The following is an 18,405-nucleotide window of genomic DNA, read 5'->3' as shown; positions in this document are numbered from 1 at the left end:
CTCTATCGAGCAGCAGCATCACATTCCGCTCGCATCCCATGCCGGCAGCCATGAGATCGGTGTCCGACCGGTCTCATCTGCACGATCAACCTCAGCGCCGTTGTTGAGCAGTAGCAGCACTACCTCGTCGTGCGGATTGCTAGACGCCCATGAGAGTGGCGTCCGGCCGGCCCGATCCGGGTAATCTACCTCGGCGCCTTTGTGAAGCAGTAGCTGCACAAGATCTGCGAATCCGTTCTCAGAGGCACAAGCTAATGGTGTTCCCACGTTACCACGAAAGTTGATATCAGCACCTCTTTCTATTAGTAGCCGCACCGCCTTTGTATGCCCTTCGTTGACAGCATACATGAGCGGCGTGAACGCAGGCATCAGCATCGTCATAGTACCATTTGTGGCACTAATTAGCGATCTGGTCAGACGTGCAGCTGGTCTCGGGTTAGACTGTCAGCAGTGGCAGCCAGCACAGGCAACCGGGCGAGAGGAGAAGCCGCGGGTGTCACGGCTCGTCTTCGTCAGTGCAGATCAGGTCAATAGCACAGAGTTCTCGACTTATACGGACTGGCTGCGAAGCCGGGGTCTGCTCAAGCGGTTCTTTGTCGACGAGTGCCATACGATTATTATGGACGCTAGCTATCGAAAGCGGCTTACGGAGCTGAAGTGTATCTACCGGTACGGCTGTCCGGTCATCTTACTGACAGCTACACTACCGGTGCGGCTTGAGGCTTGGTTCCGCCAGATAATGCTTGCAGGGGACGCCGAAATCATCCGAGCAAGGACCGACAAGAAGAACATCAGCTATAACGTCATGCAAGTCACGGGACCAGGTCGGAGCGCAGTCGAGGACGAGGTCGTGTGCCTTATTGGCGTTTCAGATTCCCAGGCGGGGTTCTGTCAGAAGTGGGGCCTATGCCTAACAAGGAATGATCACCGACAAAAATGAGTTGCCCTTCGCCGTCCGTCGACCCTACCTCACACATCTCGCAGCTGGCCCCCTCTGGGGTTCAGATTCCCAACTCTCTAGTAGAACGAAGCTAAGGCTACGGTTTAAGTTTTCTGAGGTCGTCGAGCCACACTTAGACCTAGGAAGGCAATTTTATTCATCGCACCCAAAGTGGCGTCGCCGGGCAAGCTGTGGCAGTGCGACTAACCCCTCAGCTTTCTCTTCGTTCAAGCACGGGGCATAAGTTGTCCTTCCTTCCTGATTCGGTAAGTAGTGAAGCCACCCGCACAGTCGCTGGAGGTCGTCCAGGTAGCGTCCCAATCCGGCGTCCCGAGTCAACCAAATTAACCGGGTGGTTACGGGTTGAAGATGTGATAGGTACAACGCCCTAAGGAATATTACCTCCGTACATGTAGTACTCTCTCGATCGGGTGTCGTGGCTTTCACAGAAGATACCGCTCCGTTGCAATTCAGTGACTGGGTCAAGTGTACGATTAGAACCCTAGATTGAGTCTGATGAAAAGTCACGACTATCTGGCTTAGGAACCTCCATAGCAAATTGCACCTTTCCTCCGTGCCAGGTTTTCATAGAAATGTCCTGGTGGTCGCTCGATCCCTGACTGGCTGTCAGTTGCTTCGCACCTAACATTGGGAACCATCAATCGGTGCCTGTTTCCTGATATGGACCCTTATCGATTACTGCTTATCTAATCTGCACGTCGTTGTTTTACCCCACGTGCATGACCTGTCCGAGAGTCACGAAGGGAATACGCGACCAAGACTACACAAGCCGTCTAACAGGAACGCGACAGCGCTGGAAGTCTTAATCAATCCCGTGATCACACCCAACCCATAGAGTGGAACGAGTCGGTCCCTGATCGATCAACCTCACGGCAGGTCTATGATCTCAGCACGCACGTAACAGCAGAAGCTAGTAATGAAGGACGCGGATCTCCTGCATTCATTGATGGTGATGTCCTCGTGGGGGCAGGAGCATCAAGTATGGTCGCGGTACCCCAGGCCGCGGAATCCATCATTGGTACTTTTTTCAAATACAGGGTGCCAGACAGCGAGTGGTTACCCTTTTATATGGCAAAACCTGATCTCCACCCATGCTAAGCTCTAAGTCGAGCAATGCCGCAGGTGTGTCCCATGCGCAGATCAGGATGTAGATGTCCCGATGTTACTTAAGCTGGGCAGGCCCGTTTCTGACGGCTTAATAGCGACTCGACGGCCGCATATTCAAACGTCAAGGCGTGGGACTGGCGTCTACCATCTTTATAGACAGCGGCAGCCCCTAGGATTGCTTGGCTTCGCGGCTGAAGATATGAAGGACGTGGAGGTAGGGCTCACTCGTAGGACTCGCAAGCCTTAATTATCAAACGCTTGCTAAAACGCCTCAAGATATCGATCGATGGGAGCAGCTGATTTGCACACTGAACAGGAGGTTTTGGAGAGAATGGAACATTGCATCGATGGTCTGCTAGCCAAAAGGAGATGTCACTCTTGATTCTCCTCAATAGCACCGGTCGCTTCTCTTGGAAGTGGACGAGGCCGAGGGCCGAGATAGAGGAGCCCGATTATGGTGATAGCCACAAGACATAGAAGCCATTTGATGCTGACAGGCGTATGGCTCTCTTTGATGTTGCGAAGAAGAATCTTGAGACAATTTGTCATGATTGAACATCAACATCAAATTAATCGCCGACAGCCGTGTAATCCAACGAATTGACAGTGTCAACACGTCGATATTACTGTGTTGTCGAAGCTGATGACCTCAGGAAACCGCTTCCACATCTGGAGGCAGTACGGAAAGGTCCAGACAAGACCGACGAGGCGGTTTGGCTCATCATCCGCCCACTTAACAAGATAGGGAATCTCCATCTCGTCGAACAGCTTGATCAGTGCTGCAGTAGGAGTGTGGCCGCTCAACTTGTCTCGGCTGATACGAGACCTGGCGTTATAGATATCCTTTCGTGTAAAGGATGACTCGGGATGCTGCTCCAGGACGATCGCGCGTACGTCACGGGCCCGAATTCCGACCCGACGGCTTGTCGATTCGACTGTTGCCCTGATAGGTGTAGTGAGTCGTCTGTGGGAGGGATGGGCGGATGGTTTGATACTGGCCCCGTGGTTATGCTGGCTATGCTCGGAATTATCGTGGTGTCGTAGAAGCCATCTACCCTCCTCCAGTGCCTCGGCAATGACCATCCATTTACAACCACACTTTCGAGACTTCCGTTGCCGAATACCGGTACTCTCTGAGGGGCGTGGTTCTCCGAATCGATCGCCTTGGAAAGAGTACCGGATCTTCCGACCCTTATATGAGTAGGCATTTCGTCGAACAATACCGAAGCCATTAGCCTTCGCGAAAGTATTCACCCACTCGAACAGGACTTCGGCTGACGGCGCTGGGTCGCCTGGGATAGGTGGGTTCGGGATCGGGTCAGGGACAGGCGACAAGGGGTGGTCGGGCGAGGGCGGCGAGGCGATAGGCGGAGAGTGCCTTTCTCGGGGAGGCGAGTATGGCGGAGATGATTCGAATGCAGTTGAACTGAGCGGCGAGTAGCCCCATATCTCGCGCCATTGGCGGACTCGTTCGTATGACCGGACGAGCTCGATGGTAAGTCTTCGATCTGTCCCAATCACCTCGCGCACTAGCCTAAGGGCGGACTGAAACTGGGGTCTTGTTGGAGAGAATTGTTCTTGTGCTGATTGTTGTGGAGAGCAGGCTGGTCGATTTCCGGGCCTGGTATAGGCATTCTTACTCGTTGCGACCGTCTTCCTCGGGTTGGGAAATCATTCGATAGGTGAATCTCATGATCGAATCGCAGCTCCCATGGTGGCTCGTTCAGCCCACGCGATCCATGGGGGCGTGGAGCGGTCGTGAAGGTCTCTGGGTACGAGGCGAAAGCATTATAGAGTGCCTCGTCGTCTCCCACGCCATAGTGTGGGCCAATGCTCGTCCCTGTGCTATTAGACGAAGGTGGTCTTGAACTCTCAGATTGGTTCTGCCGCTGTCGTTTTCGAGGACGTAATTGATAGCTTCGTAGTCGTTGGTTGCTTGCTGAGCTAGATCGAGAGTCGGGCTGGGACATAATGACGGCCTTGATCGCGACAGGAAGAGTGTCGCACGCACGGATGAGAACATGGTTAAAGGGGCAGTTGATTTGACTATGAAAGAAGGAAAGAGGGGACCAATTTCAGCACAAAGGAATGACCTGCTTTGTGATGCAGATGCCTTGGAAGATGAGGCTATTGGATATTCCTGATACAGCGTGTGTTTGAGTGTTGGTCTCAGCAGGGGGCCTAACACACCACGCCTGGAGCCCTGTGACCTTGACAAATATGGTATCTTTCACGAACAATCATTATCAGTAGGCTTGACATGCGACAAGAGGTAATTGGTGTAGTAGCTAGCTAGTGAATAGCTTCCATATGTCTCGTCGATCGTCGTGGTGGAGAGCTAATCCCGAGGTACAAGGGGAGCGTTGGCAGAATCTAGATGCACTAACAAAAAGGGATGGACCAATCAGAGGCTGCAAAAGGTCATGCCCGTGTAAGAGTCATGCCCGGGTAGCAATTCTTCATGCCCGTGTAGTAATTGCCTTCGTTTATAGCTTTGGTTCTTGATATGTGTCCTATTCTTAAGTGATTGTCTCCCTGGGAATGAGTAGTAGTTCTACGATGCCTCATTGCAGTCTAAGTACGCTGCCGAGCCAAGAACGCAAACGTGTAGCACGTTATGCATAATGATAGTGTAGCGGTATATCGTCCTGAGGTGCAACTAAACTGTACACCAATATTCGACTCCTGTCGATGATAGGGTTGATTCCATTCTAGATAAACATGCAGAGCTTGCAGTCTAGGTACCCTTCATCCTCGCTCCTCAGCTCTTCGCCTCAAGGCATTCTTTCTAGGTATTATTCCAGGAGACTGTATCATTCCAGGAGTATGTAAGTACTATAGTGATAGCGCCTCCAGGGTCTGTTATGTCTTCTCGAGTCTCTTAAAAAGGAGCATTAGTGCTGAATAGCCTCACACGTAGTTGCCTTCCTGGACTCTACTTTCGGTCAAGCTGTCATATTCTCTTAAATTCCAGTATAAGACGTAGAGAAGCGCTTCGGAGGCGAAAGTAGATAGGTCCAGTTTATTGCGAATGGGTCGATTTTGCAACTTTTGACACCTGTTCATAATCTACCTCCGCCCCGCTTAGAAATTGCCATAGGGTCCAAAGACAGAGAACGATTGAGATGATACTTCTCATAACTTCGCTTGACGAGTTCGGGTCTATCATGATGAATAGCGTAGGTATCTACTTGAGCACTGCTCCCGGACAACCAGAGGAAAGGAAGGCTAAAGTTGAGCGTACAGTATTATAAGAAATATTGCAATGATCAACATACAACTTAATGACATATGAACCTGCTGCTTCTTGCGCAACTCATGTGGCGGTTACTCTCGCATGACTTCGTGGAGTTATTTCTGGACTTTTACGTAAAAGTCCTGCGAATCTTACATGGGGTACTTGAGGTCCATAAGCTATACGATCTGACCCCGATTGCTACATATCGTCACACAGGCCTATTCAGTTGATTGCCTTTGTTCTACCACGGAAACAACTCTGTTCCCGCTTTGGTCAGGCTCCCGGACGTAGCGCATTTGCAGAAAGTCCGCTATCATGTCCGTCGTCTTCGCAAAGTCTGTTTCGTACGGGACGTCCTCAGACTTCACTACCGCGAAGCCAATAGACTTGATGTCTCTGCCTGTGACTAACATGAGGACCTTCTCGACCACCCACCAACCGCTGGACCACTTGTCGGTTCGCGTTCCAGCGGGAACACGCCACATGGCAGTGATCGAACCATAGCCCGCGTCTGTGTATGCTTGTCGGAAGAAGGCGACAACTCGTGATGGCTCTCGCCGTGGAGTAGGATCGAACATGTATGCGGCGCCGGTGTCTTTATCCACGTGAAACAGGATCCAGTCGTCGCCGTCAAGCCAAGGGATCACCAACGCTCCCGTGGTCTGGTCCGTTTCATCTGGAACAGTCTTTCCCAGGGTCTCAATGTCAAGTCTTTGGCTCTGTAGCATACGGAATGACGGCAGAACCATACGTGTCGCCAAGAATGTCCCATACTCAACGTCTTGAGGATCAAGAGGATGCTGTTGCAGTCGTTTGGCTAAGATGGCGAGAAGCTTAAGTCCATGGATCCGCCTGAAAGCCTCCTAACTTGCAGGTGATGATCCCGTCGCTGATGTGCGGTTGCTGAAGACTGGATGGCATCCAGTGTCGGAAGGCGAAAGATATGGAATATCAGCCGGTCTGTCGTATAGAAGTTGTAATTTCTCATTGAATGCGACCGTTCTAGATGTTGGCCAGCTCCTGATCTTCTTCGAAGCCTGGATCCAGCGGACCAACGCACTTGCCGTCAGAGTTGGGCACTAGCCAATTCGACCTTGGTCGATCGCGGCGATGAAGCGAGTTCCCTCATTGGCCGGACTCGCATCTGGACCTTGGAGATCCCGATGCTTCTTTTCGGGCATTGCTCGGCATGGGCTTTCGTGGGGCGAGTGAGTAGATCTACGACATTGCTGACCTGTGAGCCTCTCTTTGTGATGAGTGATGATGTCGAAAAAGTGCATGCGCTTGGACGGCAAAATAATGCGAGTTGAATTCCCCAGGCCTCGAGCTCACTCGGTCGCACGATAAGCAGGCTTGCCCCATGTAGTCGGTTCGCGATAAGGAGTTGAAAGTCTCAGCAGGCAAGCGAACAAGTCAGGGGCGCGTCCCAGACATCTGGTACTAGGAGTGAAGGAGGACCTGCAGTATTCGTGGCACATTATTGCTAGACTCAACATCAGTATGGTTCGGTACCTCTAGAAATGCACAGGCTAGATATAGGTCTACCTAAATTCCTTTCTTTAGCATCCTTTGGAATGACCTGGCGTGGTCTAGTTTCCTCGAGTCTTACCTCGGGGTAGAGCTGGTTCAAGCCATCAAGGGTGTGCAGCGGATCGCTTATAACAAATTGGCTTTTAATCCAAACAGATTATTGTTGCAACTTTTCGCAACCGTGCACATAAAAGAGACTCGTGCGGCAGAGGAGTATGAGATACTGCTCAAGACTACCACACCCGTAGGACATGCGTCAAGATGTCTACCTTCCTTCTATCGACATTAGGGGTTGATCAAGATGCATTATCGATAGCGCTGGGAGCGGACATAGACTTTCCACGTTGCTCCAGTCCTGAGTTGATACAGCCGAATACGCATCTAAATCAGGATTTTGTCCTTAAGCCCGTCCTAAATCGTGATTGCTCACGCATCACGAGCATCCAGCCAAATGGACGCAGCTCGCCCCCACCACGCAGCTCGCCCCCACCACTCGCGTGCGCAGCTTTGCCTAGAGAGGAGAACAGCCCCCCATTCAAAGCTACACAGATTGGGTCGAATGGAAGCATCAATATCGCTGAACTCGGCCAGGAAAACCAAGCTCTAGCTCAACGACAAGAGTCACTCGTAAGTCAAGTGTACCACTATCTTGACCTGGGAAATCCAGCAGTAGCATGGAGCTTCGACGAAGAGCTCAGCAGTATCAGCGGCATATCTGTGCAGCAGTTACGTAGAGACGACTGCTTAGCAAGCAGCCTAGCAAGGCCATCTTCCAAGGTGGGTTTCATTCCACGGGACATGCATGTCAAGGCAGGCGAGTCACACTGACAGATTGATAAACCACAGGGCAGTGCCGCAGCCCAAACACAGAAGTCCACGCGCTGGAGGGCCTTGAAGCTGTATATCCAGGCGTGGGAGACCTTGCAGGAGCAGAACAACACATCAAAGACCCGCGACTGATAGCAGATCCACCCCTACAACCGACAGATATTGTTCAATTGACTGTATAGGTCGGCGATTAGCACAGACTTTTCAAGGCACGCGATTCGACATGTTTTCTCCGGAGCGGGTGAAAAAAGGGACAGACGGTATCAGTTCAGCGTTTGGCCATAATCCAGGATTGTTGTTATGGCTGCTGTATCTTTTGTGTCTCTAGCCACTTGATTGAGTCGGCTAAGTTGGGCCCGTCAATGCCCCTACTCGGGATCGGATAGTCGTACCATTCCATATAGCCCTGATATATCGTCCGTTCTATTTTGGTATCCCGCATCACATTCCATTTGTTACATAATGCCGAGATCTTTGTCAAGATTTGCGTGCTCAGCCGGTTTCTAATTATAGGAGCTCCACCTCTGAATCCGCTCGTTTTCTTTTGTCTTGAACTCTATAAAGTCTAGAGTCGGGCACACCTCTTTCGTCGTCATCGAAAATCACGATTGCAACTGTACGACTGTGAATACGGTTGCTCCAGCACCTGCCGCTACTATTCATCTTTACTGCGCCTCAACCTTATCTCAAAACCTTTCACAGCAACTAACATGCATCTTATAACACCATTCATCGCCGCCATGGCCTTTATGCCAAGCAATATCTATGCAAGACATCATCATAAACTACTAAGGACCCCCAGCGGAGTCACCGTGGAGCTGATCAATACTAACGGCGACATATTCTATCTTCAAGGCTTTTCTGCCAACCAATCTGTGACTTTGCGGCCTAGTGCTGACTTGGGTTACATTGGAAAAGTCCGCATCCCATTCACTGGAGCTGCAGGGCAAGCCGCCTCGTCAGACCTACAGGCCGACTTCCGATGCGAGCTTCGTAATGCTGGCCAGAACAACAACCGAATCATCGTCACGCGAGACAAGAGCATCGACTTCAACTTCGGAGTTGGTAAAGCTTGGACACTTCAGCCTGGCGGGCCTGTCGAGGCTGCTCACTTGCGCGTCACGTGCGATCCAGCACTGAGAAAGACAGATCCCGATCAGCGTGATGAAATCCGCGTAACTCTGTCAAAAAGTTCGGAGGAGTTTGCGCGCCAGCTTGATTTCTCGGACTCGGAGGGTCGAAACGACCAGAGGCAATCGGTTGGTGGCACTTTCACTCATGTAGAGCTCTTCGTAGGCCCTGGAGTGGACAATCAAGCGCTCCGTTGCAAGGCATTGAACCGCGGGCAAGTCGTGCTGCTCAACCGAGGCATCAACCTAAACAAGCAAACTTTTGGCGACGGGGGCAACGGGAGGTGGACAGTTGCTGGGGGGCTTAGTGAGATCGACGAGGTCATCTGTAGTCCGGCATTCCGCTAGAGGAAGTCTAAGCACCGACAAGCCTGCTTCTCTACCCTCGACCACATACCAGCCATGTCCCATAGTATAGATTTTGATTTGTAGTAGCTCATCTTTATCTGTTATATTCTGTCTTCGATTAATTAGGAAGTCCAGAGGAATCTGAATCACACTATAATCCGGATGTGACAGGCGGCTGAAATGGAGGCGATCTGGAGTTGCAGTCCTATCCAGTCTTGCTCAGGCTCCGCTTACAACGGCCCCCATTCCACAGGACGACCAGTGTACACACGACATCTGGGCCCTTTCCCTCTTTTGCGCCTATGGACTACCGTCGTACAGAATCGTTGGATAAGAGGCTGCACACTGCCAGAACAGGCGCAGCGTGCTTTGGTTTTAAGGCGACTAAGCATATCGTCCAGAGCTTCCGAGCGGAGCTGTTTGGTTGCGAAACGATGGCAAGGCAATGAAACACGAAGGGAATAAAAAATGGGTTGCTCAGACGTAAAGACATGCAATGGTCAGCAAGTACGCGGAAAGTCTAGAAGAAGCTACTATTTGTCATGACAGCCCAGTTGATTGGCGCTCTCTGCAGCAACTGCGACTGCACCTGCACACACCGCGGGACGCACAGTGTGGCTGTTGGGCCTTAATAGCACCAACGCGGCCATCTCTTTTCACAGCACCGACATCAGGGGCTGCGCACCCAAGACTGTAAGCCCTCCCTCCTCTGCCTTGCCCGCAGGCTGGAGGTGTGCCGCCTTGTCTGACTTCTCAATAAGGTTGTCCCCGTGCAGGCCAGAAACTGGCACAATGCTGATTCTATCAGACGCGTGTGACATGGTCAGTCTCGGTGGCCTTGCTGCGGGGCCCGCATGATTATCGCACCAGTCTTACTTGGATTGCGCCGGCTTGATCTTAGCGAATGAGTGTGCGACCTGCGCGAAGACAGTCTCCGACCAGTTGGTCAGGTCCCTGAGTCGCGTTAGTCGTAGATGGACATTAACCATGGCAGTCACTTACATTTTAGTAGCAATTATAATCAGCTGCTCCTCGACACGGAGCTTCCCGAAAGACAGGAGGGACGCAAGCCTTTGGCTCGAACACGCTCCGTAGTCATCAGCAGACGCATCTACGGCCCAGAGGGCAACATCAGCATTTCCGGGAATGTCTTCGGTGGAATGATTAGTCTTTTCCAGATGTCGAGGATAGTCATGGTTACCTGTGATCGTGTATTGGGCCGAGGGGCCGTAGAATGAAACGGGCCTGCCTTGCTGTCGGTAAAGGGTTGCGATGCCACGATAATCGCAAACCCGACTCTTCTCGATGGGTGCAATCTCAGGAAGGGAAGCCCCGCACTAGAATTGAATGTTTCAGCTGGGATGGAACCAGGGCCAGTCATCTTTCTCGGGATTTACCGTGAAGACCAGGTGCCAGGTCAGAGTCTTCTTTCCGGCGTCTGCATCTCCTAGGACGCACATTGCTTCTGAAGCCATTGGACTTGTGTTCGAGCCTGACGTAACTACAAGTGCCGGACGAGGACATGTACGTTCTTGGTGACAGCGGATTAGGGATCATCCTGACCCTAGACCAAGCTTTATGGGTTTTTGGTCTAGTCTATCGGCGGAGCTCGTACAAAGCCGAGGCAAGCAGCTTGTATCTCTCTCTGGGGTCGTCGTGTTGTTTGGAGAAGAGATCGTTCCTTCCGCCCTTCATATGCTAGATCGATGAGTGCTGCAATGCTACTTCCAATGTCAGGTGAGGATGAAAGGCACTGACTTTCTGGCAAGGGTTTCTTCAAGGCTGTATGCACCTCTCCTCCCGGCCAGAATTTTATAGAGATCACATGGCGCTTGCTATCTTCGTGCTCCAAGATTACTATGATTCCCCAAGTCCCGTCGATGGGGATAATGGACCCCCTTGTCTCCCAGTGGGGCCACGATGCAATCCTTCTGGTAGGGCTCTGGCTGATGTCCATGCATGGTCTGTTTTTGTCATCAGCTGGAACCATGGCCTGTTCGGCTGGCCGTCATATTTGTGTCTTTACGGGCTTTCCGGTACTGTAGCATTACGGCTTATGGCCACTTAATTCGCCTGCGGTACTGTCTGGCTGGATCTTCCATACCATGGATCGGTACAAAAGATATCGGAAGATTCTGTTTTTTTCCTTCTAACGAGCGACGAATGTTAGCAGACTGTCCCATATCAAAAACTGGAAGCTCCTGAATGATAGTCAGCCTGATAGTTTCTACGGGAACTCATCCACAAGAACAAGCCACTGTTTGCAGAAAGAAGAAATGAAGATGATACCCTAATTTCGCGGCTGCTATGTACCTCAATTCTACCGCAGTATCACACCATGGATAGCGGCAAGGTCATTTCCAACTATTCATCGGTACTGTATCTCTTTTCATAATGTGCGTGCCTATTTGAGAACTAAGTCCACTCCAAATACATCAGATCACTGTACCTATGTCACTCTATGTAAGAGTAATGTCGACATAGCGAAAGGTACTGCATTATCGCATAGATAGAATGGCATTACACGCGAGGTGACGGGCTTACCAGTGCTGTATTTCTGCAGCTTAGCCGCTTCGGGCGAAACTTTTCGAGCTCACTCCCTGAACCAATAACGCTTCCATGTAACACATTATGTCGTGACATAAAGCTCGCTTGGTGCAGAGCTCGCTGTAATATATGTTATTCTTGAAATTCCCATCTACTCTTATTGCATCCTTCATCTGCCAACTTTTGACACTATGGGTGTTATTCTGGAAGCTGGCGATTCTGCTGCTTTTCTTCACAACATTAAAGAGAGTCATTCGTCTGTCAGTACTGTAACAAATGGCTTCTATGTCTTATAGGTATTACAATAATCGGGCTCCTCTATCTTGGTCCTCGGCATCATCGAAATCTGAGAGAAGCGACTGAAGCTATTGGGGGGAATCAAGAGTGATATCTTCTCTGTGCTAGCGGACCATCGATGCAATGTTCGATTCTCGCCAAACACTCCTCTTCACTATGCTAATCCGCTGTTCCCATTAATCGATTTCTTGAGGCATTTTGGCAAGCGGTTGACCTGCTCTACCTCCCTGTGCCTCATATCCTCATCCGCGAAACTAAGTGGCCCAGGGCTTTCCGCCGCCTATAGTATTCGGCCATCGAGTCGCTACACAACCATCATAATCGGTCTTTTCCAGCTTAAGTAGCCTCAAAGCGTCTTCATCCTGGTCTGCGACGCGGGACACACCTGCGGCACGGCTTGGCTCAGAGCCTAGCATGGGCTCAGATCAGGTTTTGCGACACAGCCAATAACAAGCATACAACTACTGGCTTTCTGGCACCCTTATTCACAAAGGTGCTAATGATTGGATTCTGCGACCGGTCGTACCGCGAATCTACTTGTTGCTCCTGCCCCTACGAGAACATCACCATGAATAAATGCAGGACGACTACATCCTTCAGTGCTAGATTGTCTTGTCACATGCATGCTGAGATCATAGACCTGCCGTGAGGTCGATCAATCCGGCGGATTGGATAAGCAGTAATCGATAAGGGTCCATGCCAAGGATCGAAGCAACTGGCAGCAAGTCAGGATCGAGCGACCACCAGAGTATTTCTATGAAAATCTGGCTTGGAAGAAAAATGCAGTCTGCTGTGAAGATTTCTAAGCCAGAGAGTCGTGACTTTTCAGTGGACCCAATCTAGAATTCTAACTGTGCACCTAATCCAGTCACTGAACCCCAGTGACTCCACTAATTTTAAGACGTACGGAAGAAGGACACCTCATGCCCTGTGCCTGAGTAATGCTAGGACGAAGAGAAAGCTAGGGGCGAATCGTCGCATATTGACGTTTCCAAATTAGGAAACTTTCACGGCCACAGTTTGCCCGGCCGCGCCACCAAGGATGCGACAAATAGAGTTGCCTCCTTTGGTTCACGCGTTGCTAAAGCTTGGCTTCTTTCCATAAGGGGAATAAGGGACCGCGGCAGTTGTCTACAGGTCTTAGTGAAGGAGCCACTGGAAAGAGCATTGACAAGACTGATGGTATGGCCATCTGCACTTGGTGGAGGAATAGTAACCATGAGTGTTGATTGCGTGGCTGAGATGTAGCCACTAATCGCATCCCCCGCTAACCATTTATAAAGTGCTATTTGTCCGATGAAACCAGGTAGTCCTCTGTTTGACTACATGGTCACAAGATCAACGGTCTGGAGGTCAGCCTAGGGTGACAAGGAGCTCCCCTGGAAGGCGTCGGTTGTTTCCGTTCGACCGGCCTGGGTGACTGCGGGCCTCTCCAATGCTGCGGCGTGCTTGTTTGTAACGCTTGTCGAACACTCGAGCTTAGTCAGATGATCTCCTTGACCAGATGTAAAGGTTGCATGAGATGAGGCCGGATCAGGGAGAGAAGTGACCACGAGGAAGCATAAAGACAGAACTTCAATCTTGTACTACATTATTTCTACGACGCATCACAGCACTGTACCTAACTCGTTACAGAAATACCAAATGAATGACGATCCTTTTGCTCGGTGGCAGCAACTCCTATGGCGTCGCTTGCATTTTGGCCGCGAGAAACGGGCCGCTATCTTCAGACCAGACTGCGACAAGCCTAGTAGGGTCTTTCACCACTTTGGCAGGCTCCCGGCAGAGATCAGGCTTTTCATCTGGCAATTGGCTCTTCACCCACCTGGAGGTCGACTGTTTCAGGTTAATCACCACCTGCCTTGTACGAAAGCATCGTGGTGTTTCTATCAGCGCCAGCGCACTCCAAGTACAGCCAACTTCCACGATCACAGATCCATGCGAAATGTCGGCGCCAGCTGTTACGAGGCATGGACTACTATGCAGGCATTGCGAAAGCAGCCAAGAACAGCTGAGCTCGGTCATCCTCTGAGTTTTGCGAACATATCATCCTTTCGTCCTGTTACCGATATCCTGTATTTCGACAGCGCCTGCACAGGACGCCTTCCAAATGCGCAGAGATTCCATCTTTTTGCAACTCCGGTCAAAGCTCAATTTGTTGAGACTGTAGCTCTTGAGGCGAGCTGCCTTGATATGACGCCTGCGGAACGCTCGAGTGACGCCGCCTCTTCGAGGACAGAGGCACTTCAGGCACTGTGCGAAGGATTTCCATCATTAAAGTCGGTACTGATCTTGATTTCTCGTCAATCCAACCCAGATTACATACCTTTCACGCAGCTACGGAGCTGTAGATCCCGACTCTGGCGGACAATCTCAGTGTCTATAATGCTCCCGTTGCTAACGCTCCTGGGTGCATCAAACCCGTGGAAACTGAGAGCAGCGGAAGGGAGTAATAGCGACGAAGTTGTGTTAGAGAAGGAGTGTTGTAAGACCCTACCAGTGTCGATCATCACGGTTTCGGAAATCCAGACCGACCGTCTCACATCTCAGGACCGGGCTCGGCTTGATCGCTGCGAAGCGCTGTTACAGGACACCAAACGTATTTTGGAAACCCTAGTCAGGCGTGGGACTTTATCATCGGCACCCAGAGTCGAGGTTAGGCTGATTGTGCGAGGCGGCGGCTGCACTGGGCCATGGACATATCGATCTGGGCTTTCACAGGACAGCTGTAGTAATGATGATTGGTTCTGGGCGATCAGGGGCCTCACTTTGCCTGTTCTTCCCATAAAGTGCGCCTTGGAGACATTGCAATTTCACTAGATAGGACTACTTGGTCGCCGTGCGGACGATGGGCGAAAACATAATTTTCCATAGAGAAGAGTGCGCTTTAGGTCATGCCTTGTAACACATTTGCTTGAAGACAAGGCTTTGAGCACAGGGAATGCTCCTTTGTGTGGTGTGTGTTTGTGGGGTGTGTTTGTGGGGTGCGTTTGTGGGATGTGTTTGTGGGATGTGTTTGTGGGATGTGTTTGTGGGGTGTGTTTGTTGTGTTTGCATAGCCGAGCGTCTTGGGTCGTTTGGTGTTCCGGTGCATGTGGCGTGCGTGTAATCTGTGTGATACTGATGCTGGTGTACAGTATGACAGGTGCCATTCAGAATTGCAGCTGAACCAATTGATTTACAATGCAGGGCGTGCCCTCGGACAGCAACTTCCAGGTGCTGATGAGGGTCCGCTTAGGCTGAGCCACTACCCTGGTTCACGAGGAGCTACACATTGTACTTAAGAGGAACCTTTGTGCACTATGTAAGCATGGCTCACTGAGTATCTTGGGAAGCAAACTCTGTTCACCATGGCTTTCGTTCGTTTGATCACCAGCATCCAACCCAGCAGCCTGCTTTGCCTTTCCATCATTACGTACTTCTTGTACAGATGGTGGCGGCTTTCACACATACCAGGGCCGCGGCTCGCCTCTTTATCGCATCTGTGGATCGCAGGTCATCTTATCAGGGGTGATTCAGTCGATGCCATGACCAAACTCACAGCTTACGGGCCCCTAGCGCGAATTGGTCCTAACTATGTACTTACCAGCGATCCGGAAGATTTAGACAGGATGTCTCGCGCCAGGAGCCCTTACAATAGGCACGAATGGTATCTGGGAGGCAAATTCGATCCGGAACACGACAATATTCTAACAATACTTGACAAGAACGGACACGATGCTCACAAGAAACGCCTTGCAGACGGTTTTGGAGGGCGCGACGGAGTCAATATCGAAGAGACCGTGAATCATATGGTACTTCAGATCGTTGCCGCCGTTCGGAAGCGATACCTAGCGAAGGAAGTAGATCTCAATGTCCTCATACGAAATTTCACGTTGGACGTGATCTCACGCTTATGCTGCGGGGAAGAGTTCGGATTTATCACAGCCAGCGAAGACCTATCCTCGTTTTCAGAGTCAGCAGAGAAAACAGCCTGGCTGTTCTGTTTGTTCGTCGATATACCCATCCTACGATGGCTCGCGGTCTCTCAGTATTCGATCCTAGCCAAGTGGCTCAGGCCTAGGGCTACCGATCGCGCAGGCTTCAGGAGAGCCATGGGGTATGTCGACCCAGCGCGTCGCGTCAATGCCCGTTGCTAACGGTGGTTCCAGTATTGCTCGCGATATTATCGCCGAACGGTACAAACTCGGCTCGCGGGATACGTGCGACATGATAGTGAGCATAATTGCTACTATGCGCAGGCTCATATACGTGCTAAGCCACATTCAGGGGTTTTTCATGCGGCACGGCCTCAGTCAGAAACAGACCGAAGCCGAGACGGTCGTACAGCTCTTTGCTGGAACAGATACGATTGCAACGGCAATACGCTCTACACTGCTCTATATCATCACGACCCCGCGGGTCGTACGACAGGCTATACAATCGGGGCAGGTCTCTGACCCCATTACCCTCGAAGAATCGCGGCGCCTCCCGTACTTCCAGGTCAGCGCCTTTTCCAACACGAAGGGGAACACTTCACTAACACCAGCAGGCCGTTCTATACGAAGGACTGCGTATGCGCCCACCTCCCATAAATGGGCAATTCAAGAAGGTTCCGCCTCAGGGCGATATCCTCCACGGCACGTCCCTTCATCCCGGCACTGCTGCCGGGATCAATTACATTGGTATGCTAAGGTGTAAACAGACCTTCGGGGAAGACGTTGAACTTTTCCGGCCCGAGAGATTCACAGACGTTAGCTGGGAACAAAGAAGGTCCATGGAATATGTAGTTGAGACGTGCTTCAGCCGCGGACGATGGATGTGTCCCGGAAAGTTACTAGCATTTACAGAGATGAATAAGATATACTTTGAGGTACGTTGCAAACTTCCTTCTTTCAGTTGCTCCATATAGCTACTTACAGCTATAAAGTTCATGCGGCACTTCGAATTTCGGGTGAAATATCCAGGAAAACCCTGGGAAAAAGAATCTCTAGCACTCTTACAGCGGAACATTATCGTCCATATTCGAGATGACGAATCTGCGCAGTGCTGAATCTCTCCTCAATGTACGAGGCCATTCTGGAGCAGATCAAAGGATTTCAGAGAAAAGTACGCGTGCGGAGCATCTGGCAGTGCAAGAAAGGTGTGCTACATAGCTAATCCTATCTTCTAGGCGTGCCAGAAACCTTTCACTCTATAAAGTTGCGGGGATAAAAATTATTATATGATTCTTCTGGCCACGTTTCCCCACAATGTGCCTCCCACAATGTGGTTCAGCTGCGGTCCTTGAATAGAAGATGCCTCAGCGCCCGGGGGTTCTTTGATAGGCCTAGTATGTAGACGTCATTCTTAGGAACAGATCCCTCCAAATATTGAAAGAACTGCCTAACAAAGAAAGGCGCATCGTGCTTTGGAAGAAGTGAGCTGCAGATAGCACGAAGCTGGTCATCCCAATACTCAACGCCCAATCGCCGCGGACAGCCAAAATCAATGCCTAATCGCGTCAGACAAGAATGTCATTCTGGGAATAGGTAGTATCGAACCTATCTTGATAACTCCGTCCGTGGTAAAACCCACTTCGCGAACCGGGAACGGTGACTGGATTGCTTTCAAATGGTCTATGCCCGAGATGATCTTCGGAATTAGCGCCATGTCCAAACGAGAGATGGAAATGACTCACTTGATTCAGGATACAAGATAGTGCCTGCGGCTGCTTGACGGGAAGCAGGGTACATAGGTTCTTGTCTACAAGCTCTGAGACAAGATAGAAGGTCTTCTCGTACTCGTATAGGCGACAAGGGCGCCCTACGTTCATATGGCAAGACTGAACGATGGATTCTAGGCGCAAGTCGTGAATTACCTGCAGACTTTGTATGTTTAACCCATTATCACGACGACGAACAAGTTGACGATCTCCGCGTTGTTCTGAGACTTCGCAATGAACAACAAGGTCAAGCCACGGTGGTTTACCACATTCGACGAGGAACAGCATCAGTGCAAGACTTTCGCGGCAATGTGCATCACATATCAATGCAGCTGATTTCTAGATAACTCTTAGTACTCATGTGAAGTGAAGCGATGACCAAAGTCCGGACAGTCCACAAAGCGGGCATGAAGTGAAGGGTAAGTATGTCACCATGACCACTATGACGTGACGAATTACAGTACCAAGCCCACCAAGTCGGGATGCTGCATATGACGCCAACCGAGCCATTCCCACAGGGACAAACAAACCATATGTGGGTTGAACAACATGGCCCCACAGCAGCACCTCCCTGGGACACCCACTCCTTATCTTCCTGTTTGTTATCACCATCCCGAGCAAACAAAGTACCGTCCAGCTTCTAATCGTCTGCCACATACAGTACATAGCCCAATCATTTAGCTACAGGGGAAGAGAAAAAGACGGCCTTCGACAATTACTAGCTGCCAACTTATTC

At 50.7% G+C, this 18,405-nt stretch overlaps 4 protein-coding genes across 4 annotated transcripts; 2 read left to right on the top strand and 2 right to left on the bottom strand.

The window, feature by feature from the left end:
* Positions 1-5,130: 5,130 nt before the first annotated feature.
* B0I36DRAFT_356258 (uncharacterized protein) lies at positions 5,131-6,487 on the bottom strand (the record flags this gene model as incomplete). The annotated part of the gene is made up of 4 exons (XM_046157580.1): positions 5,131-5,296; positions 5,460-5,482; positions 5,552-6,123; positions 6,400-6,487. The coding sequence occupies 4 exons, from the start codon at positions 6,485-6,487 to the stop codon at positions 5,131-5,133; spliced, it is 849 nt and encodes a 282-aa protein (XP_046004546.1).
* Positions 6,488-8,281: 1,794 nt separating this feature from the next.
* Positions 8,282-9,305, top strand: B0I36DRAFT_54602 (uncharacterized protein; the record flags this gene model as incomplete). The annotated part of the gene is made up of 1 exon (XM_046163008.1): positions 8,282-9,305. A coding segment is annotated over one exon (861 nt), but the record flags the coding sequence as incomplete, so codon positions are not given.
* Positions 9,306-10,014: 709 nt separating this feature from the next.
* On the bottom strand, positions 10,015-11,000 carry B0I36DRAFT_300045 (uncharacterized protein; the record flags this gene model as incomplete). Its single annotated transcript, XM_046152004.1, has 4 exons — positions 10,540-11,000; positions 10,344-10,479; positions 10,145-10,292; positions 10,015-10,096 (listed from the first exon to the last, which is right to left on the bottom strand). Exons 1-4 carry the CDS (start codon positions 10,615-10,617, stop codon positions 10,015-10,017), a joined length of 444 nt encoding a protein of 147 aa, XP_046004544.1. The 5' UTR covers positions 10,618-11,000.
* Positions 11,001-15,336: 4,336 nt separating this feature from the next.
* Positions 15,337-17,018, top strand: B0I36DRAFT_256790 (cytochrome P450; the record flags this gene model as incomplete). The annotated part of the gene is made up of 5 exons (XM_046150965.1): positions 15,337-16,085; positions 16,138-16,201; positions 16,256-16,468; positions 16,515-16,838; positions 16,896-17,018. 5 exons carry the CDS (start codon positions 15,337-15,339, stop codon positions 17,016-17,018), a joined length of 1,473 nt encoding a protein of 490 aa, XP_046004543.1.
* Positions 17,019-18,405: the final 1,387 nt, after the last annotated feature.

The sequence above is a fragment of the Microdochium trichocladiopsis genome (genome assembly GCF_020744255.1).
Source record: "Microdochium trichocladiopsis strain MPI-CAGE-CH-0230 chromosome Unknown B0I36scaffold_15, whole genome shotgun sequence".
Taxonomy (NCBI): domain Eukaryota; kingdom Fungi; phylum Ascomycota; class Sordariomycetes; order Xylariales; family Microdochiaceae; genus Microdochium; species Microdochium trichocladiopsis.
This window is presented reverse-complemented; position numbering and strand designations above follow the sequence as displayed.